The 24473-nt window shown below is 45.9% G+C and overlaps 1 protein-coding gene across 1 annotated transcript; it reads left to right on the forward strand.

Moving 5' to 3' along the window:
* Positions 1-1012: 1012 nt before the first annotated feature.
* Positions 1013-24458, forward strand: LOC309810314 (uncharacterized protein; the record flags this gene model as incomplete). Its single annotated transcript, XM_082632274.1, has 6 exons — positions 1013-1166; positions 1252-1835; positions 2359-2551; positions 3850-5732; positions 7474-7637; positions 23267-24458. 4 exons carry the CDS (start codon positions 1013-1015, stop codon positions 4116-4118), a joined length of 1200 nt encoding a protein of 399 aa, XP_082488400.1. The 3' UTR covers positions 4119-5732; positions 7474-7637; positions 23267-24458.
* Between the last annotated feature and the right edge of the window lie 15 nt (positions 24459-24473).

Below are 24473 nucleotides of genomic sequence, written 5' to 3' on the forward strand. Positions count from 1 at the left end.
TCTTGAAACCCAGGCAAGTGCTCCTGTGTCTCTCAGGGGTTCACCCATGCCACTGAAGGCCTTTAATTTTAGAAAATCGCAAAATGCAGCTTAATGGCAAGGGGGAGGTGCAGTCCTCCCCCCAGTTTGGCCTAGAAAAACCCTTCCCTGAAAACCATCTGGGACTTCCGGGTTTTTGAGCATGAGCTTGGCAGTCTCCTTCCTTGGCCCTTGCAGTAAACCTTTCTCTGCTCCAAATTTTGTTCAGCCCCACTGTGCATCAGGCACACGGACTTGCGTTCGACCACAGTTTGTCCTGAGGAAGCCATCTTTACTACAGACAGCTTGGTTTTACCAAAATATCCTGCCAGTCACGGAGGGTAAATTTCCTAAGAACACCCTTGGGAGGGTGGCGGGCTTTCTGCTGGTGGGGCTCCGTCGCTCACTGGCACACACTTTCCCACCTCCCAGGACCGAGTGGCCAGATGCAGGTCCGATGGTCAGCAAGCGAGGTACAAACCCAACAAGCAAGAATGGTTTGACACCTGCTGTGCCTGGCAGGCTGGGAGCTTCTCAGAGGAGCTGGGCTGGCCCTGGACCAGCCATCCCGTCCCCTGGCCTCGTAGAGAGAACGATTCCGACAAGGAGAGGCCGTGAGCACAGAGAGGCTGGGCACCGCGTGCAGGCCACAGGCTTCAGAGTCAGATGGGCCACCCTCCACTTGCCTGCTGTGTGTCCTGGGGCAAGTGTCCTAACTAACCTCTCAGGGCCCAAGTTCCTCCTCCTTGAGGCGGAGACTAAGAGGGAACGGTGATGTGAGCGTCGGTGGAATCTCCTGGCCTTTAGTAGTCAGTTAACTGGAGCTGATATTATTCAGAACGACTAGAATTCTTTTTTTTTTCTTTTTAACCAAAGAGTTGGAAGGATGCCTGGCCATTTGCATTTCAAGTTTCCTAAACTACCACCTGAAAAATCTCTGGGAAACAGGTTTCCAGGCGCTGGAGGTGGGCGGGCTCTAGTCCGTGGGAAAGCGATGGGTGAGCCGAGGCTCCCCAGGAGCGCGGGCCGCGTGAACCGGGCGCCGGGTCACCGGGTGGCCGCGGGGGGCGGGGGCCGGGGTGAGCCGTCTGCGCCTGCGCCGTCCGCTCCCACCGCGCCGGGGCGACGCAGCCCCCGCACCTGGAGAGGTAGGTGGGCCCCGGCGGCCGTGAGGCGCGGAGCCCGGGGCGAGCGGGCCGGGCCTCCGCCGGGCCCCGTCCGAGACCCCGGGAGCCGAGGGCCGGGGTCACGGCGAGGCTGCGCCGGGGCCCGTCCAGAGGCCGGGGGCGAGCGGCGCGCGGGCGGGCTCGGCGCCTGCAGGGCTGCGCTCTCGGCCGGCAGGGGGCGCGCGGAGCCTGCGTTCCGGGGGACGGCCGCCCGCGGGGGCCACGCGCCGGGAGCTGCGGGGGCGGGGGCGGGGGCGGCGGCTCGGTGAGGACGCAGGCCTGGGTCAGAGCTGCGGCCCGCGAAGGGAGCCAGGCCTGAGGGCAGCGGCGGGCACTTGGGGGCCACCCCGCCCCGGGCAGCGCCCGCCGGCTCTCGGCTCAGTCCGGCTCATTTCTCCCGGCCGCCTCCTCGTGCTCTGGAGCTGGGGACTCGGGGGCGGGCAGGAGAGGCCTCGCTCGCCCAGGACCTGCTCGGAGACCCTGCCCGCGTTGGTGATCTATCGTCGAGTCCCTATCACAGGTCTCCTTGGGGTGAGGAAACAGCTGGGGACTAAGGAAAACTCGAGATCCCAGCAGGGCAGATTCGCCCTCCACCCCAGGGCCGTGTCCCTGCCTGCAGCCTGTGCCTGGATTCCATTTCCAGGCCGACTGGTGAGCGCCCAAGGTCCCGGAGAACGCCTGGGGTACCAGCGGCAGGTCGTGGACTTGGGTGGAGGGGGATGCCCAGACCCCCCATGACCGTACAGCTGCCACAGGCCACCTGCAGCTCAGACATGTCAACTGCGAATCCGTGGATCACGGGTCAAATCCTTTTCACCTGCCCTCACTAATCAAGGCTAGTTAAGACTTGCGTGTCCACCAGGCAGCACGTAGCCTAAGCAATAAGCTGTTTGCCCGGGTTGTTTCCCAGCGACTTGGAATCAGCTGCGTCCAGTTGGAGCTGAGCTGGTTGGGGCCGGATGGGACCACCGATTCCCGAGCTGGGCCTGCGCGAGGGCCCGCCCAGCGCCCTTTAGACCGAGCAGCGGCCTGTAGCCCAGCGACGCCTGCGCCTGCGCAGAAGGAGTCCCGCACCTTTCTCCAATCATCACCGTTCCCCGCGCTCCCCACGCCTCAGGTGGCCCTGCTTCTTTATTAGTTATCGCGTAAATACCCCGAGCCCCTTCCCTTCCAGGACGCAGAGCTGAGATTTGCCCTCCTATCTCCTGGCTTGGCCGCCTCGCCAACAGACCCGGGCGTCTCGGCGTTTGGCTTGCTGTGCGTCAGCCAAGAGGAACCTGGTTGGGTACTAGCTGCACAGGGACCCTGCAGCTCGGGGCCACTGACTCTGCGCCACCTCTACCAGTTTGTGGTTTTGGAAGCATCAGGTAACGTTGGCTTCAGGCAGAATTTTCTCATTTGGGGCTTCTCCGTGAATGACACGCCTTGCCCGGGTCTTGGGCGTTCGGGGTGGGGGGCTGCAGCCCTCCCCTCACAGGGGCTGTGCCCTCCGCCAGGGCTCCCTGCTCCGAGCTGTTCACTGACACTTGAAGTGCATGGTCCCTGTGGTTTCTGTGGCTCTTCTTTCGGGACAAGCAGTGTTCTTGCAGGCGCTTCTTCTCAGGGAGTCTAACCAGGGCTGTTAACTGAGCAGTTGACTAGCATCTGTAAATTCGTCAAATCTGTGCTGAAATCTGGTGATGTAACTGTCTTCAGGATTAGCGGGTATGGCCCCGTCGTCCATGCTTCATTTTAAGGCATTATTCTAAAGAGGCAGCTTTTGTTTCCTGCGCTTCCCTGATCCCAGAGCAACTGTGTTGCTAGTTTTCCTGGGCTGTTGAAATGAGCTTTACCAGCTGTGAAAAAGAGCTGTGAATTGTGCCATCTTGTCACCAGTTCTTAAACTCTGATACTATTGTATCCACACTCAGAAAATAACTTTGTTTCTTATTATATACAGGCAGTGGCTTTCAAACATTCAAGCGTTTTTCTGGGGAAAATAGATTGTGTGTGTGTGTGTGTGTGTCTAGGTGCCAACGTAATTAGCATGCTATCATTCCTTCTCTAGATAACTTTCCATAGAAAAGGACATTATGCTAAGGAAGAGAAGTGTCACTGTCCACAATCCAAGACTGGCGGCATCTTCATTCTGTTGTCTAATGATAACAGGTGATGGTGATGACAACAATCATACCTAATTTCTGTGTTAGGAAAAAATCCGAAAATAGTAAATTGAAATAAAAGCCAAGTATCTTACATGCAAAACAAAGTTTACCGGCGATAAATCCCAGCTGAAAACAGTCAGGACAGCTGGGGGTGTTTTATTGGTGTTTTTTTTTTTTAAGCAATTTCGGGGGAAGTGCCCCGAGCGCTGTTCACCATTACCTCTCCGGGGCAGGCGCTGCAATAAAATCATCAGAAGGAGAAGACTCCTGCTGGGAAAGTGTACAAATGGTGCTCAAACAACACGTCAGCAGTTGTCAATCCGTGTGAATACAAGCCAGGCCCCTGTCTCTGACACACCTGTCGGCGAGTTAGTGTAAGGTGCAGGTGATGCTGGAGTTTAGGGCTCGAATTCTGGAAGGTCGCACTCAACACGTGGCTGGGAGGGGGCCTGTTTTGTTGTCCTTGTTAATGGATCTGTGGGTCTCAGTATTGACCTTATAAAATCCCGTCTTTTCCCCAGATTGCGCACAGCAAGGCAGCTGCCTCGTTCTCAGAACTCTCCGGGCTTCTCCACACAGGCTCTGGGCTCTGGGTCGGGCCTGCGGTGCCCTTGAGCCTGACCCCCCGGGGTCACGGAGGCAGCAGAGGTCAGATGTGCCTCCTTCTCTGTCCCGCTCGCGGCCCGAGGCCCAGAGGGAAGCAGGAGGCCGCTGTACGCTGGCAGGGACAGTCCTCTGCTCGGTGTCAGAGGGACGAGAACCCGGGAGACGTTCAGTACGTCCGGTGTGATACTCCTCTCACGCCGATGGGACACGACACCGGGAACGGAGTCGTGAGGCCCCCGACAGCCGGGGCGGCGCAGCCCGTCTGCAGAGACCCACCTGCTTCCGTGAAGTCTCTGCACATCCCCAGGAGAGCGGACCTTCCCTCTCTGTCCAGGACGCGAATGGAGGCACGTTTCCCCTGCCCAGTGATGGACAGGAGTCCAGGAGCCGCGCAGGCTGCTCTCAGGTGGGCACCGGCCCCGCGGAAGGTCCCACTGGGAAGCTGTGGGCACATGGAGACCCAAGCAGGGCTGCCTGCGCTGCCCTCGGGAGGGACCAGGTGCTTTGGCTGCCATGGCTTCTCGGGACCACCAGGTCATCAGACGTTGCCCACAGAGCGGGCGTCATCCTGTGCTCACGTCCCAACTCGCTGCCTCGTCGGGCAGCTGTGTAACAGAATTCTCACAGAGCATCTCACTGCGTGGGGAAAGCATCCGCGCCCTCCTTCCTGCGCGTCAGGACCGCCCCCCAGGGCACGAGCCCCTCCTCCCCGTCCTTCCGGGGCCCAGGGACCAGCTTTGGAGCCCGTGCCACTCTCTCCAAACGTCAGAGAGCAAACACACCTCGAGACAGCCAACAGTCACACGACGGAGCTTTGCGACCCACGTGCCTCCGTCCCGACGTGTGTGTCTATGGGACGGGTTCTCACGCCTGCACCCTGGGCAGCCGGGCCCTCCCGGTGCTGGGCGCCTGCAGCGCTGTTTCAGGCGGGGCTGCCTTCCCTAACCGGGTGACTTGGGCTGAGTCACAGAGGAGAACTGCCTCTGTCCACAGGGCCTCCTCTCCTCCCCCTGCAGCACCCACTTTCCAGCCGTGATGGTCTCAGTGTGTCACCTTGGCCTCTAAGTTCTAGATGCGTAACCTCAGAAGCCCTAGAGCTTTGAAACCTAAAACCAAAGCCCTACGCAGCTCAGCGGGCAGACAGCCCAGCCTCCAAAGTCTGAAGGTTGGTTTTGACCACTGATGTCTGGGTTCTGTTGCTTTTGTGGACCAGCCGCTGTTCAGAGGGCCTCCTCTTGTCTCTGCAGTACTGCTCCTCCAGCCGTTGTTCTGTGGTTTAGCACAGGAAATGCTGGCTCTGTTCTGGGTCAAAACCCTTTTCAGCTGTGATGGAAGCTACAGAAAAATGTGGACGTGCACGCACGCGCACTGTCTGATACATTTGGTTATAATTTCATTCTTTGTGTGGATTTGCAGTTTTGAAAACTTGGTTTAAGAGCGTTCGGTGACAGTCTCGAGGACGGAAGAAGGCGCCCACGATAGAATCCTTCCGATCTCCTCTTCACAGCTCGCTGGCTCAACTAGCATCGTCTCCTTTTTCTCTTTTTTAAAAATTGTGAAATACACATATGACTTCCCATTTTAGCTACTTTTAAGTGTACAATTAAGCGGCATTAGATACATTCACAATGTTGTGTGGCCATCGTCACCGTCCATCTCCAGAACTTTCTATTGTCCCAAACTGAAACTCTGTCCCCATTAAACACTAGCTTCCCCTTCAGCCACCCGCCTCCTGGAGCCCCTGGCCCCCACCATCTATTTCCTGCCTCTGTGAATTTGACCTCTCCAGGCACCTCATGTGAGTAGAAATCTTATAGCATTTGCCTTTTTGTGACGGGCTCATTTCACTTAGTATTATATCCTCAAGGTTCAGCCACATTGAATTTCCTGAATTTTTTCCTTCCTTTCAGAATTTCCTTCCTTTTTAAGGCTGAATCATATTCTGGTGTATGTATGGACCACATTTTGTTTATACATCAGTGGGTATACACTTGGTTTGCTTCCAGTTTTTGGTTATTGTGAATAATTCTGCTACCGAACATGTATACATGTCTCATGGAGACCTTGCTTTCAGTTCTTTGGGGTACATACCCAGTAGAATTGCTGGATCATAGGGTAACTCTTTTTTAAAAAATTGAGGAGCTACCATAGTGTTTTCCACCATGGCTGTACCGTTTTATGTTTCTGCCGACGGTGCGTAAGGGTGCCAATTTCTCCACATCCTCACCAACACCTACTGTGACTTTTGTTTGTTTTGTTTTGGGATGGTGGCTGTCCTGATGTGTGTGAGGGGGTGTCTCGTAGTTGTACTTTTCCCTGGTGATCAGTGATGGTGAGCATCTTTTCTTGTGCTTAGTGGCCATTTATACATCTTCTTTGGAGAAATGTCTATTCAAGTCCTTTGCTCATTTTATTTTATTTACTTATTTTTTTTTAACATCTTTATTGGAGTACAATTGCTTTACAATGGTGTGTTAGTTTCTGCTTCATAACAAAGTGAATCAGCTATACGTATACATATATCCCCATATCCCCTCCCTCTTGCGTCTCCCTCCCTCCCACCCTCCCTATCCCACCCCTCTGGGTGGTCACAAAGCACCGAGCTGATCTCCCTGTGCTATGCAGCTGCTTCCCACTAGCTAGCTATTTTACGTTTGGTTGTGTATATATGTCAGTGCCACTCTCTCACTTCATCCCAGCTTGCCCTTCCCCCTCCCCGTGTCCTCAGGTCCATTCTCTACGTCTGTGTCTTTATTCCTGTCCCGCCCCTAGGTTCTTCAGATCCTTTTTTTTTTTTTTGGATTCCATATATATGTGTTAGCATACGGTACTTTTCTCATTCTGACTTACTTCACTCTGTATGACAGTCTCTAGGTCCATCCGCCTCACTACAAATAACTCAATTTCCTTTCTTTTTATGGCTGAGTAATATTCCATTGTATACATGTGCCACATCTTCTTTATCCAGTCATCTGTCAGTGGACACTTAGGTCCTTTGCTCGTTTTAAAATCAGGTTGTCTTTTTGTTGAGTTGTAGTAGTTCCTTTTACATTCTGGATATTAGCCCCTTACCAGGTACAGGCTTGCAGTATTTCCCCCATCCTGTGCGTTGCCTTTTTACTCTGCTGTGCCTTTTGAAACACTAAGGTTTTCAGTTCTGACGTCCAACTGATCGGTTTTTGTTGTTGCTGTTGCTTGTGCTTTGTCACAGCAGTGGAGAAATAGATCGAAGAGAAACTAAGTGCCATCTCCGAGGCATTTGTTATACTGTGTCACAGCGCTAAAGCTATAAGAGGAAGAAGCTACAGAGACAGGCTGGGAGCATCAGGAAAAGCTTTACAGGCCTTAGTGAGGAGGGAAGCTGGCCAGGTGGGAATGGGAGTTCCCTCGTACAAGGAGCAGCAAGGAAACCCGTGTGACCGCTGGGAATGAGGGGGTGGGGTGAGGATGCCACAAGAGATTAAGAAAGACGTGAAACATCACAATTTGGGTCCTTCCCTCCTTCTAGCAGGCATGTGACAGCCAGAATTCTATTTCAGATAAATTGCTCCTTCAAAAGTCTGGAGGACACTGGGAAATGGAAGAGACCGGGGGCCCGGAGGCAACTAGAAGCCTGTCCAGATTTCCGGGAGGGACAGGAATCCGCCGACAGTGACGGAGATGGAGCAGCGTCAACATCTGTGCAGCCAAGTGAATGAAGCAGGTGAGGCACAGACAGGAGGTGTGGGGAGGGGACAGTGGAAGGTGACGTGCTTGTGGCCGAGTGTGACTAGATCACAGCAGATGAGTGCGGAGCGGCAGGAGAGAGCAGGTCGCCTGGGACAGGCCGAGATCCGTGCAAGGCGTGCAGGAGACAGCGAGACTCCCCACAGACGCAGACCTTTGCTTGAGCGCTTTTTAATTCAACGAGATTAGGTAATTTCAGGAACCGGGTAGCACATGGTTTAGAGTTGAGGGTAGTTGTCTCATCAGCCTCGTTCTTTTCTGCGCTACAATATTTAAATAGTGTTGCATGGCTGTTACTGAAGTATTTTTCTTAATTACTAAATATTTGCAGGATTAAGACATGTTAACTTTTCTTGATGAGACTGTAAAGCCCCCGGAGGGTGAGGATGCTCGTTATTTCTTCCCCGTTTCTCCTCAGTGCCCGGTCCCACCACAGATGATCTGTCACGTACAAGGGGAAACGTACTTTTTAAAAAAATATATTATTTTATGGAAATATAGTTGATATTTACAACGTTGTGTCAATTTTTGCTGCACAGCAGAGTGATTCAGTTATACACATGAATACATTCTTTTTCATATTATTTTCCATCATGGTTTATCACAGGATATGGAATACAGTTCCCTGTGCTCTACAGTAGGACCTTGTTTATCCATTCTATATATAATAGCTTATATCTGCTAATCCCAACCCCAGTGCATCCCTCCCCACCTCCCTTCCCCTTGGCAACCACAAGGCTGTTCCTTATGTCTGTGAGTCTGTTTCTGTTTAACAGATAAGCTCATTTGTGTCATATTTTAGATTCCACATATAAAGGATATCATATGGTATTTGTCTTTCTCTGCCTGACTGACTTCACTTGGTATGGTAATCTCAGGGTCCATCTGTGTTGCTGCAAATGGCATTATTTCATTCGTTTTTATGGCTGAGTAGTATTCCACTGTGTATATATAGCACATCTTCTCTATCCATTCATCTGTGGATGGACATTTAGGTGGATTCTGTGCCCTGGCTATTGCAAATAGTGCTGCTATGAACACTGGGGAGCGTGTATCTTTTCGAATTAGAGTTTTCCCCGCATATATGCCCAGGAATGGGATTGCTGGATCCTATGGTGGCTCTATTTTCAGTTTTTTGAGACGCCTCCACACTGTTCTCCATAGTGGCTGCACCAATTTATATTCCCACCGACAGTGCAGGAGGGTTCCCTTTACTCCACACCCTCTGCAGCATTTGTTATTTATAGAGTTTTTGATGATGGCCATTCTGACCTGTGTGAGGTGATACCTCGTAGTTTTGATTTGCATTATTCTGATAACTGCCGATTCTGAGCATGTTTTCATGTGCGTGTTGGCCATCTGTATGTCTACTTTAGAGAAATGTCTATTTAGATCTTCCCATTTTTTTTTTGATATTGAGTTGTATGAGCTGTTTCTGTATTTTGGACATTAATCCCTTGTCAGTTGCATCGTTTGCAAATATTTTCTCCCAGTCAGTAGGTTATCTTTTTGTTTACAGTTTCCTTTGCTGTGCAAAAGCTTATGTTTGATTAGGTCCCATTTGTTTGTTTTTGCTTTTATTTCTACTGCCTTGGGAGGCTGACCTAAGAAAATGTTGGTACATTTATGTCAGAGAATGTTTTCCCTGTGTTCTCTTCTAGGAGTTTTATGGTGTCATGTCTTATGTTTAAGTCTTTAAGGCATTTTGAGTTTATTTTTGTGTACGGTGTGAAGGTGTGTTCTAACTTCATTGATTTACATGCGGCTGTCCAACTTTCCCAACTGTCGTTTTCTCATTGTAAATTCTTGCCTCCTTTGTCGACGATTAATTGACTGTAGGTGTGTGGGTATATTTCTGGGATCTCTGTTGTGTTCCATCAGTCCATATATCGGTTTTTGTGCCAGTACCATGCACTGTTTTGATTACTGTAGCTTTGTAGCGTTGTCTGAAGTCTGGGAGGGTTACATCTCCTGCTTTGTTCTTTTTCCTCAGGATTGCTCTGGGAATATTTTGGGTCTTTTATGGTTCCATGTAAATGTTACGATTATTTGTTCTAGTTCTGTGAAAAATGTCATAGGTAATTTGGTAGGGATTGCATTAAATCTATAGATTGCTTTGGGTAGTACAGCCATTTTAACAGTGTTAATTCTTCCAATCCAAGAGCATGGGATATCCTTCCATTTCTTTGAATCCTCTTCAGTTTCCTTTATTAATGTTTTATAGTTCTCAGCCCATAAGTCTTTCACCTCATTGGTCAGATTTATTCCTAAGTATTTTTTTTTAGAAGATGTTGGGGGTAGGAGTTTATTAATTAATTCATTAAGTTTTGCTGTGTTTGGTCTTCGTTTCTGTGCCAGGGCTTTCTCTAGTTGGGGCAAGCGGGGGCCACTCCTCATCGCGGTGCACAGGCCTCTCACTATCGCGGCCTCTCTTGTTGCGGAGCACAGGCTCCAGACGCGCAGGCTCAGTAGTTGTGGCTCACGGGCCTAGTTGCTCCACGGCATGTGGGATCTTCCCAGACCAGGGCTCGAACCCATGTCCCCTGCCTTGGCAGGCAGATTCTCAACCACTGCGCCACCAGGGAAGCCCCTCCTAAGTATTTTTTGATGTGATTTTAAACAGGATCGTTTTTTACATTCCGTTTCTGATATTTCATTGTTAATGTAAAAAAGTGCAACCAACTTCTGTATGTTAATCTTGTATTCTGCTACCTTGCTGAATTCATTTATCAGTTCTAGTAGTTTTTGCATGGAGTCTTTAGGGTTTTCTTATATATATCATGTTATATGAATATAATTACAATTTTACCTCTTACCTACCAATTTGGATCCCTTTTTATTTCTTGTCTGATTGCTGTGGTTAGGACTTCCAATACTCTTTTGAATAGCAGTGGTGAGAGTGGGCATCCTTGTCTTGTTCCAGATCGTAGCAAGAATGCTTTTAGGTTTTCACCGTTGAGTATTATGTTGGCTGTTGGTTTGTCATAAATAGCTTTTGTTATGTTGAAATGTTCCCTTTTGCATCTATATTCAAACATATTGGCCTGTAATTTTCTTTTTTGGTAGTGTCCTTGTCTGATTTTGGTATTCGGTGATGGTGGCTTCATAGAATGTCTTTGGGAGTGTTCCCTCCTCTCAGTCTTTTGGAGGAGTTTGAGAATGATTGCTTTAAGTTTTTCTTTGTGTGCTTGGTAGAATTTGCCTGTGAAGCCATCTCATCTTGGACTTTTGTAGATAGTTGTTATTATTATTATTATTATAACAGATTCTATTTCACTTCCAGTGATAGGTCTGTTCCAATTATCTGTTCAAATTATCTTCTTGATTCAGTTTTGGTAGGCTGTGCTTCTAGAAACTTGTCCATCTCTTCTAAGTTGTCTAGTTTGTTGGTATATAATTGTTCATAGTATTCTCTTATGGTTTCGTATGGTTTTCTGTGGTATCAGTTGTAATTTCTCCTCTTTTATTTATTATATTTAGGTCCTCTCTCTTTTCTTGGTGAGCCTGGCCAGAGGTTTGTCAATTTTGTTTACCCTTTTAAAGAACCAGCTGTTGGTTTTATTTTCTATTGCTTTTTAATCTCTACTTCCTCTCTGACCTCTATTGTTTCCTTCCTTCTGCTGACTTTAGATTTTGTCTTTTCTTTTTCTAATTCTTCTAGTTGGTGGATTAGGTTTTTTATTTGAGATTTTTCTTGTTTCTTTTTAAAATTTTTTTAATTTTTAAAATAAATTTATTTAGTTGTTTTTGGCTGTGTTGGGTCTTCGTTGCTGCATGCAGGCTTTCTCTAGTTGCCGTGAGCAGGGGGCTACCCTTCATTGCGGTGCGTGGGCTTCTCATTACGGTGGCTTCTCTTGTTGTGGAGCATGGGCTCTAGGCCCGCAGGCTTCAGTAGTTATGGCTCGCGGGCTGTAGAACACAGGCTCAGTAGTTGTGGTGCACGGGCTTAGTTGCTCCACGGCATGTGGGGTCTTCCCGGACCAGGGCTCAAATGGGTGTCGCCTGCATTGGCAGGCTGATTCTTAACCACTGTTCCCCAGGGGAGTCTAAGGTTTTTCTTGTTTCTTGAAGAGGGTCTGTATTGCTATGAACTTCCAAGAACTGCTTTTGCTGCATCCCATAGATTTTGCATGGTTGTGTTTTCATTGTCATTTGTCTCAAGGTATTTTTTAATTTAGTTTTTTTTTTTAAAGAGCGTATGCATTTTTGGGGGGTTTTTTGGTTTTGTTTTTAAAGAAGATGTTCGGGGTAGGAGTTTATTAATTAATTTATTTATTTTTGCTGTGTTGTGTCTTCATTTCTCTGTGAGGGCTTTCTCCAGTTGTGGCAAGTGGGGGCCACTCTTCATCGCAGTGCGTAGGCCTCTCACTGCGGTGGCCTCTCTTTTTGCGGAGCACAGGCTCCAGACGCACAGGCTCAGTAGTTGTGGCTCACGGGCCTAGCTGCTCCGCGGCATGTGGGATCTTCCCAGACCTGGGCTTGAACCCGTGTCCCCTGCATTAGCAGGCAGATTCTCAACCACTGTGCCACCAGGGAAGCCCTAATTTACTTCTTGATTTCATCATTGACACATTGGTTTTTTAGTAACATGTTACTTAGTCTCTATGTAATCGGGTTTTTTTTTCTTGTTTTTCTGTGGTTGATTTCTAGTTTCATGCAACTGTGATCAGAAAGGATGCTGAAATAATCTCTATACTCTTAATTTGTTGATGCTTGTTTTGTGCCCTAGTATGTGGTCAGTCCTAGAGAATGTTCCATGTGCACTTGAAAAGAATGTGTGTTCCGGGTTTTTGTTGTTGATCTTTGTTCTTTATTTAATCTAATGTCCTGAAAATATCATTAGTCTAACTGTTCTATTGTATCATTTAGGATCTCTGTTGCCTTACTGCTTTTCTGTCTAGAAGATCTGCCCATTGATGTGAGTGGGGTGTTAAATTCTCTTGCTATTATTGTATTCCTGTCAATTTCGCCCTTTGTTAGTATCTTTATGTATTTGGGTGCTCCCATATTAGGTGCATATATGTTAATGAGTGTAATATCCTCTTCTTGTATTGATCCTTTTTATCATTATATAGTGTCCTTTATTTTTCTTTATAGCATTTGTTTTAAAGTCTATTTTGTCTGATATGAGTGTGGCTACCCTTGCTTTCTTGTCATTTCATGCAATGACAAGACATCTTTTTCCAGCCCCTCGCTTTCAATCTGTGTCCTTTGCCTTATAGTGGGTCTCTTGTAGGCAGTGTATTGTAGGCTCATGTTTTTTTTTTATGATTTACATTTTTTTTTTCCTTCTTTTTGCGGTATGCGGGCCTCTCACTGCCGTGGCCTCCCCCGTTGCGGAGCACAGGCTCCGGACGCGCAGGCCCAGCGGCCATGGCTCACGGGCCCAGCCGCTCCGCGGCATATGGGATCCTCCCAGACCGGGGCACGAACCCGTATCCCCTGCATCGGCAGGCGGACTCTCAACCACTGCGCCACCAGGGAGGCCCTGATTTACATTTTTTTAATTAGTTTCTGCTTTATAACAAAGTGAATCAGTCATACATATACAACTGTTCCCACATCCCTTCCCTCCTGTGTCTCCCTCCCTCCCACCCTCCCCATCCCACCCCTCCAGGCGGTCACAAAGCACCGAGCTGATCTCCCTGTGCTATGCAGCTGCTTCCCACTATCTATCTACCTTACGTTTGGTAGTGTATATATGTCCATGCCTCTCTTTCGCTTTGTCACAGCTTACCCTTCCCCCTCCCCATATCCTCAAGTCCATTCTCTAGTAGGTCTGTGTCTTTATTCCTTTCTTACCCCTAGGTTCTTCAAGACGTTTTTTTCTTAGATTCCATATATATGTGTTAGCATACGGTATTTGTCTTTCTCTTTCTGACTTACTTCACTCTGTATGACAGACTCTGGGTTCATCCATCTATTACAAATAGCTCAATTTCGTTTCTTTTTCTGGCTGAGTAATATTCCATTGTATATATGTGCCACATCTTCTTTATCCATTCATCCGATGGTGGCCACTTAGTTTGCTTCCATCTCCTGGCTGTTGTAAATAGAGCTGCAATGAACATTTTGGTACATGACTCTTTTTGAATTGTGTTTTTCTCAGGGTATATGCCCAGTAGTGGGTTTGCTGGGTCATATGGTAGTTCTATTTGTAGTTTTTTAAGGAACCTCCATACTGTTCTCCATAGTGGCTGTACCAATTCACATTCCCACCAGCAGTGCAAGTCTGTTCCCTTTTCTCCACACCCTCTCCAGCATTTATTGTTTGCAGATTTTTTGATAATGGCCATTCTGTCTGGTTTGAGATGATATCTCATTGTAGTTTTGATTTGCATTTCTCTAATGATTAATGATGTTGAGCATTCTTTCATGTGTTTGTTGGCAATCTGTATATCTTCTGTGGAGAAATGTCTATTTAGGTCTTCTGCCCATTTTTGGATTGGGTTGTTTGTTTTCTTGTTATTGAGCTGCATGAGCTGCTTGTAAATTTTGGAGATTAATCCTTTGTCAGTTGCTTCATTTGCAAATATTTTCTCCCATTCTGAGGGTGTCTTTTGGTCTTGTTTATGGTTTCCTTTGCTGTGCAAAAGCTTTGCAGTTTCATTAGGTCCAATTTGTTTATTTTTGTTTTTATTTCCATTTCTCGAGGAGGTGGGTCAAAAAGGATCTTGCCATGATTTATGTCATAGAGTTTTCTGCCTATGTTTTCCTCTAAGAGTTTGATAGTTTCTGGCCTTACATTTAGGTCTGTAATCCATTTTGAGTTTATTTTTGTGTATGGTGTTAGGGAGTGATCTCATCTCACACTTTTTACATGTACCTGTCCAGTTTTCCCAGCACCACTTATTGAAGAGGCTGTCCTTTCTCCACTTTACATTCCTGCCTCCTTTATCAAAGATAAGGTGACCATATGTGCATAGGTTTATCTCTGGGCTTTCTGTCCTGTTCCATTGATCTATCTTTCTGTTTTTGTGCCAGTACCATACTGTCTTGATTACTGTAGCTTTGTAGTATAGTCTGAAGTCAGGGAGCCTGATTCCTCCAGCTCAATTTTTTGTTCTCAAGATTGCTTTGGCTATTCAGGGTCTTTTGTATTTCCATACAAATTGTGAAATTTTTTGTTCTAGTTCTGTGAAAAATTCCAGTGGTAGTTTGATAGGGATTGCATTGAATCTGTAGATTGCTTTGGGTAGTAGAGTCATTTTCACAGTGTTGATTCTTCCAGTCCAAGAACATGGTGTATCTCTCCATCTATTTGTATCATCTTTAATTTCTTTCATCAGTGTCTTATAATTTTCTGCATACAGGTCTTTTGTCTCCATAGGTAGGTTTATTCCTAGATATTTTATTCTTTCTGTTGCAGTGATAAATGGGAGTGTTTTCTTCATTTCATTCTCAGATTTTTCATCATTAGTGTATAAGAATGCAAGAGATTTCTGTGCATTAATTCTGTATCCTGCTACGTTACAAAATTCATTGATTAGCTCTAGTAGTTTTTCGGTAGCATCTTTAGGATTCTCTTTGTATAGTAGCATGTCATTTGCAAACAGTGACAGCTTTACTTCTTCTTTTCCGACTTGGATTCCTTTTATTTCCTTTCCTTCTCTGATTGCTGTGGTTAAACTTCCAAAACTAAGTTAAGTAAGAGTGGTGCGAGTGGGCAACCTTGTCTTGTTCCTGAACTTAGTGGAAATGCTTTCAGTTTTTCACCATTGAGGACGATGTTGGCTGTGGGTTGGTCATATATGGCCTTTGTTATGTTGAGGAAAGTTCCCTCTATGCCTACTTTCTGGAGGGTTTTTATCATAAATGGGTGTTGAATTTTCTCGAAAGCTTTCCCTGCATCTATTGAGATGACCATATGGTTTTTCTCCTTCAATTTGTTAATATGGTTTATCACTTTGATTGATTTGCATATAATAAAGAATCCTTGCATTCCTGGAATAAACCCCACTTGATCATGGTGTATGATGCTTTTAATGTGCTGTTGGATTCTGTTTGCTAGTATTTTGTGGAGGATTTTTGCATCTATGTTCATCAGTGATATTGGACTGTAGTTTTCTTTCTTTGTGACATCCTTGTCTGGTTTTGGTATCAGGGTGATGGTGGCCTTGTAGAATGAGTTTGGGAGTGTTCCTCCCTCTGCTATATTTTGGAAGAGTTTGAGAAGGATGGGTGTTAGCTCTTCTCTAAATGTTTGATAGAACTCTCCTGTGAAGCCATCTGGTCCTGGGCTTTTGTTTGTTGGAAGATTTTTAATCACAGTCTCAATTTCAGTGTTTGTGACTGGTCTGTTTATATTTTCTATTTCTTCCTGGTTCAGTCTTGGCAGGTTGTGCATTTCTAAGAATTTGTCCATTTCTTCCAGGTTGTCCATTTTATTGGCATAGAGTTGCTTGTAGTAATCTCTCATGATCCTTTGTATTTCTGCAGTGTCAGTTGTTACTTCTCCTTTTTCATTTCTAATTCTATTGATTTGAGTCTTCCTTTTTTTCTTGATGAGTCTGGCTAATGGCTTATCAATTTTGTTTATCTTCTCAAAGAACCAGCTTTTAGTTTTATTGATCTTTGCTATCGTTTCCTTCATTTCTTTTTCATTTATTTCTGATCTGATCTTTATGAGTTCTTTCCTTCTCCTAACTTTGGGGGTTTTTTGTTCTTCTTTCTGTGATTGTTTTAGGTGCAAGGTTAGGTTGTTTATTCGACATGTTTCCTGTTTCTTAAGGTAGGATTGTATTGCTATAAACTTCCCTCTTAGAACTGCTTTTGCCTCATCCCATAGGTTTTGGGTCATTGTGTCTCCATTGTCATTTGTTTCTAGGTATTTTTTGATGTCCTTTTTGATTTCTTCAGTGATCACTTCATTATTAAGTAGTGTATTGTTTAGCCTCCATGTTTTTGTATTTCTTACAGATCTTTTCCTGTAATTGATATCTAGTCTCATAACGTTGTGTTCGGAAAAGATACTTGATACAATTTCAATTTTCTTAAATTTACCAGGGCTAGATTTGTGACCCAAGATATGATCTATCCTGGAGAATGTTCCATGAGCACTTGAGAAAAATGTTTATTCTGTTGTTTTTGGATGGAATGTCCTATAAATATCAGTTAAGTCCATCTTGTTTAATGTATCATTTAAAGCTTGTGTTTCCTTATTTATTTTCATTTTGGATGATCTGTCCATTGGTGAAAGTGGGGTGTTAAAGTCCCCTACTATGAGTGTGTTACTGTCGATTTCCCCTTTTATGGCTGTTAGTATTTGCCTCATGTATTGAGGTGCTCCTATGTTGGGTGCATAAAGATTTACAATTGTTATATCGTCTTCTTGGACGGATCCTTTGATCATTATATAGTGTCTTTCTTTGTCTCTTGTAATAGTCTTTATTTTAAAGTCTATTGTGTCTGATATGAGAATTGTTACTCCAGCTTTCTTTTGGTTTCCATTTGCGTGGAATATCTTTTTCCATCCCCTCCCTCACTTTCAGTCTGTATATGTCTCTAGGTCTGAAGTGGGTCTCTTGTAGACAGCATATATATGGGTCTTGTTTTTGTATCCATTCAGCCAATCTGTGTCTTTTGGTGGGAGCATTTAACCATTTACATTTCAGGTAATTATCGATATGTATGTTCCTATTCCCATTTTCTTAATTGTTTTGGGTTTGTTATTGTAGGCCTTTTCCTTCTCTTGTGTTTCTTGCCTAGAGAAGATCCTTCAGCATTTGTTGTAAAGCTGGTTTGGTGGTGCTGAACTCTCTCAGCTTTTGCTTGTCTGTAAAGGTTTTAATTTCTCCATCAAATCTGAATGAGATCCTTGCTGGGTAGAGTAATCTTGGTTGTAGGTTGTTCTCCTTCATCACTTTTAATATGTCCTGCCAGTCCCTTCTGGCTTGCAGAGTTTCTGCTGAAAGTTCAGCTGTTAACCTTATAGGGATTCACTTGTGTGTTATTTTTTGTTTTTCCCTTGCTGCTTTTAATATGTTTTCTTTGTATTTAATTTTTGATAGTTTGAGTAATATGTGTCTTCGCGTGTTTCTCCTTGGATTTATCCTGTATGGGACTCTCTGTGCTTCCTGGACTTGATTAACTATTTCCTTTCCCATATTAGGGAAGTTTTCAACTATAATCTCTTCAAATATTTTCTCAGTCCCTTTTTTTTCTCTTCTTCTTCTGGAACCCCTATAATTCAAATGTTGGTGCATTTAATGTTGTCCCAGAGGTCTCTGAGACTGTCCTCAGTTCTTTTCATTCTTTTCTCTTTCTTCTGCTCTGCAGCAGTTATTTCCACTATTTTATCTTCCAGGTCACTTATCCGTTCTTCTGCCTCAGTTATTCTGCTATTGATCCCTTCTAGAGTATTTTTAATTTCATTTATTGTGTTGTTCATCATTGCTTGTTTCCTCTTTAGTTCTAGGTCCTTGTTAAATGTTTCTTGCATTTTCTCTATTATATTTCCAAGATTTTGGATCATCTTTACTCTCATTATTCTGAATTCTTTTTCAGGTAGATTGCCTATTTCCTTCTTCATTTGTTTGGTCTGGTGGGTTTTTATCTTGCTCCTTCATCTGCTGTGTGTTTTTCTGTCTTCTCATTTTGCTTATCTTACTGTGTTTGGGGTCTCCTTTTTGCAGGCTGCAGGTTCGTAGTTCCCATTGTTTTTGGTGTCTGTCCCCAGTGGCTAAAGTTGGTTCAGTGGGTTGTGTAGGCTTCCTGGTGGAGGGGACTAGTGCCTGTGTTCTGGTGGATGAGGCTGGATCTTGTCTTTCTGGTGGGCACGTCTACGTCTGGTGGTGTGTTTTTGGCTGTCTGTGGCCTTATTATGATTTTAGGCAGCCTCTCTGCTAATGTGTGGGTTGTGTTCCTGTCTTGCTAGTTGTTTGGCATAGGGTGTCCAGCACTGTAGCTTGCTGGTCGTTGAGTGGAGCTGGGTGCTGGTGTTGAGCTGGAGATCTCTGGGAGATTTTCGCCGTTTGATATTACGTGGAGCTGGGAGGTCTCTTGTGGACCAGTGTCCTGAAGTTGGCTCTCCCACCTCTGAGGCACAACCCTGACACCTGGCTGCAGCACTAAGATCCTTTCATCCACACAGCTCTGAATAAAAAGGGAGAAAAAGTAGAAAGAACGAAAGAAAGAAAGAAAAGAAAGAAAGAGGATAAAAGAAAATTTAAAAAGTAAGATAAAATAAAGTAAAGTTATTAAAATAAAAAAATTATTAAGAAAAAAAATTTAAGTTAAAAAAAAAAACAAAATGGACAGATAGAACCCTAGGACAAATGGTGAAAGCAAAGCTATACAGACAAAATCTCTCACAGAAGCATACACGTACACACTGACAAAAAGAGGAAAAGGGGAAAAAAAATCATAAATCTTGCTCTCAAAGTCCACCTCCTCAATTTGGGATGATTCGTTGTCTATTCAGGTATTCCACAGACGCAGGGTACATCAAGTTGATTGCGGAGCTTTAATCCGCTGCTCCCGAAGCTGCTGGGAGAGATTTCCCTTTCTCTTCTCTGTTCGCACAGCTCCCGGGGCTCAGCTTTGGATTCGGCCCCGCCTCTGCGTGTAGGTCGCCGGAGGGCGTCTGTTCTTCGCTCAGACAGGACGGGGTTAAAGGAGCAGCCGCTTCGGGGACTCTGGCTCCCTCAGGCCGGGGGGAGGGAGGGGCACGGAGGCGGGGCGAGCGTGCGTCGGCGGAGGCCGGCGTGACGTTGCGTCAGCCCGAGGCGCGCCCGTGCGTTCTCCCGGGGATGCTGTCTGTGGAGCCCGGGACCGTGGCGGTGGCGGGCAGCACAGGCTCCCGGGAGGGGAGGTGTGGAGAGTGACCTGCGCTCGCACACGGGCTTCTTGGTGGTGGCAGCAGCAGCCCCAGCGTCCCACGCCCGTCTCTGGGGTCCGCGCTTTCAGCCGCGCCTCGCGCCCGTCTCTGGAGCCTCCTTTAAGCAGCGCTCTGAATCCCCTCTCCTCACGCACCAGGAAACAAAGAGGGAAGGAAAAGTCTCTTGCCTCTTCGGCAGCTCCAGACTTTTTCCCGGACTCCCTCCCGGCCAGCCGTGGTGCACTAACCCCCTTCAGGCTGTGTTCACACCCCAGTCCTCTCCCCGCACTCCGACCGAAGCCGGAGCCTCAGCTCCCAGCCCCGCCCGCCCCGGCGGCCGAGCAGACAAGCCTCTCGGGCTGGTGAGTGGCGGTCGGCACCGGTCCTCTGTGCGGGAATCTCTCTGCTTTGCCCTCCGTACCCCTGTGGCTGCGCTCTCCTCCGCGGCTCCGAGGCTTCCCCCTCCGCCACCCGCAGTCTCCGCCCGCGAAGGGGCTCCTAGTGTGTGGAAACCGTTTCTCCTTCACGGCTCCCTCCCACGGGTGCAGGTCCCGGCCCTATCCTTTTGTCTCTGTTTATTCTTTTTCTTTTGCCCTACCCAGGTACGTGGGGACTTTCTTGCCTTTTGGGAGGTCTGAGGTCTTCTGCCAGCGTTCAGTAGGTGTTCTGTAGGGGTGGTTCCACGTGTAGCTGTATTTCTGATGTATTTGTGGGAAGGAAGGTGATGTCCGCGTCTTTCCCTTCCGCCATCTTCCCTCTCTCCTCCCCATTTTAGGATTTGATGTCCTGTTCTACATCTGCATGCCTATCCTTTTGCTGTTCATTGTTGTTGTCATTGCTTTCACAGAAATCGTATTTTTTAATTTTTTTAAAATCTGTATACTGGTTTATTTAAGTGATTTACTTTCCAATTGTGATTTTCTCTTTCCTATAGATTCTTGCTTCTTTTCTATTTAGAGAAGACATTTCAGGGCCTCCCTGGTGGCGCAGTGGTTGAGAGTCCGCCTGCCGATGCAGGGGATGCGGGTTCGTGCCCCGGTCTGGGAGGATCCCATGTGCCGCGGAGCGGCTGGGCCCGTGAGCCGTGGCCGCTGGGCCTGCGCGTCCGGAGCCTGTGCTCCGCAACGGGGGAGGCCACAACAGTGAGAGGCCCGTGTACCGCAAAAAAAAAAAAAAAAAAAGAAAAAAAAAAGAGAAGACATTTCAATATTTCCTTTAGGACAGGTTTAGTATTGCTGTATTCTTTTAGTTTTTTGCTTGTCTGAGAAATGCTTTCTCTCTCCTCTTCTAAATGATGATCTTGCTGGGTAGAGTATCCTAAGTTGCAGATTTTTCCCTTTCAGGACTTTGTATATATCTTCCCTCTCCCTTCTGGCCTGTAATGTTTCTATAGAGAAATCAGCTGATAGCCTTATGGGGTTCCCTTGTCATTAACTCTTTGTTTTTCTCTTGCTGCCTTTAGAGACCTTTCTTTAACTTTTGCCATTTTAATTATGTCTTGGTGTAGGTGTGTTTGGGTTCATCTTGTTTGGGACCTCTGTGCTTCCTGTATGTGGATATCTGTTTCCTTCTTTAGGTTTGGGGAGTTTTCAGCCATAATTTCTTCAAATACATTTTCGGTCCCCTTTTCTCTTTCTTCTCCTTCTGGGATCCCTATCATGTGTAGATGGGCCGCTTTATATTATCCCATAGGTCTCTTATCTTGCTTTCCTTTTTTTTCCATTTGGCTTCTGTCTGCTGTTCTGATTAGGTGATTTCCATTATTCTGTCTTCCAGATCACTTAGTCGTTCTTCATTATTCAATCTGCCTTTTATTGCCTTAAGCTTAGCTTTCATCTTGGCAAATGAGTTTTCTAATTGTTTTTTTTGGTTCCTCTTTATAGTTTCTAGTTCCTTGATAACAGTAATCTGAATCTCTATCAATAGCCCTTCTTAATTCCTTTAGTATTTTCATTATCTCCTTTTTGAATTTGGTGTCTATTAGACTGAAGAGGTCTGTTTCATTGTTCTTTCAGGGGAATTCTCTTGACCTTTTTTTTTGTGTGTGTGGTACGTGGGTCTCTCACTGCTGTGGCCTCTCCCATAGTGGAGCACAGGCTCCGGATGCGCAGGCTCAGCGGCCATGGCTCACGGGCCCAGCCGCTCCATGGCATGTGGGATCCTCCTGGACTGGGGCACGGACCCGTGTCCCTGCATCAGCAGGCGGACTCTCAACCACTGCGCCACCAGGGAAGCCCTGGGTTTTTTTTTTTAAAGCACATTTTTATTTTTGGCTGTGCCATGTGGCTTGCGGGATCTTCGTTCCCTGACCAGGGATTGAGCCCGCGTCCTTGGCAGTGAAAGTGCAGAGTACTAACCCCTGGACTGCCAGGAAATTCTCTGCTTTATTTTTATTTATTTATTTTTTTTGCGGTACGTGGGCCTCTCACTGTTGTGGCCTCTTCCGTTGCGGAGCACAGGCTCCGGACGCGCAGGCTCAGCGGCCATGGCTCACAGGCCCAGCCGCTCTGCGGCATGTGGGATCTTCCCAGACCGGGGCACGAACCCGTGTCCCCTGCATCGGCAGGCGGACTCTCAACCACTGCGCCACCAGGGAAGCCCGTAGATGTACTTCTGATGTATTTGTGGGAGGGGGTGAGCTCCATGTCTTTCTATTCCGCCATCTTGATTCTTGATTCAAAGTCCTGTGCTTTTGTCTGCACAGAGACATGATCCTGGGCTTACTTGGATGCAGCATGTATGTTGTCTTCAGTGGCGTTCACATTTCTTCCACTCTTATTTGCAAAGTGAGACGGGACACAGAGGGCTCACACTCCTCACAGGTGAGCAGCTGCGCCCGGTCACCAAGCACTGGAAATGTGCCTGGCGCAAGTGAGGAGCTGAGCTGTCCATCTCAGTTTTGTGAATTTTAACTTAAAATTAACACCGGTGGGGGCGGGATAAATTGGGAGATTGGGATTGACATACACACACTACTATGTATAAAATAGATAAGAAACTACTGTATGGCACAGAGAACTCCATTCAATACTCTGTAATGACCTATATGGGAAAAGAATCTGAAAAAGAGTGGATATATGTATATGTATAACTGATTCACTTTGCTGTACACCTGAAACTAACACAACATTATAAATCAACTACACTCCAATAAAAATTAATTTTAAAAAGTTGGCAGTAACTCAGTTACTGGAAAACACCTTACCCTTAGAATAACTTGGGTATATGTATGTTTTTAAACTGTAAGTGGTATGAAATATAAAAAAGAAAAAAGAGGAGTAAAACTCAAAAATATTACTTGTAAATGAAACAATATTTTAGATACATTAAATAAAATTTTAGAAACTAAATCTAAAAGCTTTTTTACTGTGGCTACCAGAAACTTTAAAATTACGTATGTGGTTTGCATTTCTATTAAAAAACCTTGAGCCAGACAAAAACAAAAGGACTAAGTGAAAGACTTCTTTTCCTAGGAGAAATAATTTTCTAACCTAATCAATTTCTCTAAGAAGTTGATTTACTTTATTCTTAAATGTTCACATGTAACTTCCTCTGAGCCACCAAATCAATGCTTAGCAGCTGTGCAAGCCAGTTGGCTGCAGACAGCTCCTGGAGTTTTTAAGGATTATTCTTGGCAGCTTTTGAAAAAAACACTCATTGAAAGGTTAATCAAGTCAGTCTTACTTGCATGTTGGTTAAACAAACCCCATCTCCACTGAAGACTGAACAGATGCATATACTCTACCCAGAAGGCCCTTATTCCATCATTATCTTCACTTTTCTTCAAGGGTGTAAGAAGGAGGGCCGTATTCTGAATACTTTGCAATCAAGATTTTGTTCCAACTTATGAAACTCTTCTGTACTTCTGGAATTTTACAGATTCTAAATTATTTCATATCAACACTCATTCCACCTGTTGTACGTGAGGAGAAAAGGTCAGTTCTACAGGTAAGTATCCCCAAGTTTGCTTAGGTTGAAAAGTATGAACTAAAATGTACACACAGTTTGAGATACAGTTTGTAAAAGTACAAGTGCCAGCATGTGGTACATCTGAACAAAACTGCTGTTCGGGTGTATTTTAAGGAGCTCAACAGATAAACGTTTCCAGTAGACAATCAGCGTATCAGTCACTCGTGCTGAGAGAGAGTGAAGGTGTACCCATGCGGCAGCGGCTGGGTCACTGGGAAGTTGCCACAGGTCAAGGCTTTTGAGACGGCACAGGTAAGGCTGAACGTGTTGAGCCTCACTTTAGAGTCGTGAAGTCGCAGGCGATTTCCTTCCCGTTGGTAGGAGGAACTCCATGGGGTTCCACCATCAGAGCTGGGAGAACACTGGAAGTAACGATGTCTTCAATGTGTGTAACCAACATCAGAGCCTTACGGGAATGCTGAGAATTCCTGGGATGGGGAGTTCACTTTCTTAATACACGTGCTCCACTTAAACTGTGTTTAAGAATTAAACTGTAGAGACTGTGCAGTTGGCGAGTAGACTTTGGAGTCGATCACAACTCCTTCTAGGAAGACATTTCAGACATTGCTATGGAGGCGAATCCAGTGTTTCTGGAACACACCTGATGGGCAGTGATGTGAGGTCAGTGCTGAACCTGTGACAGTATTGCTCTTGAATATATTAATAAATGTAGTATATTATATATTCATACGTTAGTAATTACTGGTAAGATGGTAGTCTCCAGTATACTTCTGTACCTACAACCCAACAGGATGTGTATTAGAACCATACCTGGAATAGAAGCAGGATATGTATATGGGTTTTTGTGGTATTCATGATTCTGGCTGGTTGGTGCCTGCCTGTTTGTAGTAATTGCTAAATATCCTGAATGTGCCTCTGCCCAGGAATTTATTTATTACCTTGACAGAAAATGCTACCTTCCAGAAATTATTTCTTCAGGAGAAAATTTACTAGAAAATATTTTGCCTTGAAATTACTTAAAATGTGATCCAGTTTAATGCAAATCATATAAATTATACAAAAAGT

This window comes from Mesoplodon mirus, assembly GCF_964341445.2.
Source record: "Mesoplodon mirus genome assembly, chromosome: 9".
In the NCBI taxonomy this organism is placed as follows: Eukaryota; Metazoa; Chordata; class Mammalia; order Artiodactyla; family Ziphiidae; genus Mesoplodon; species Mesoplodon mirus.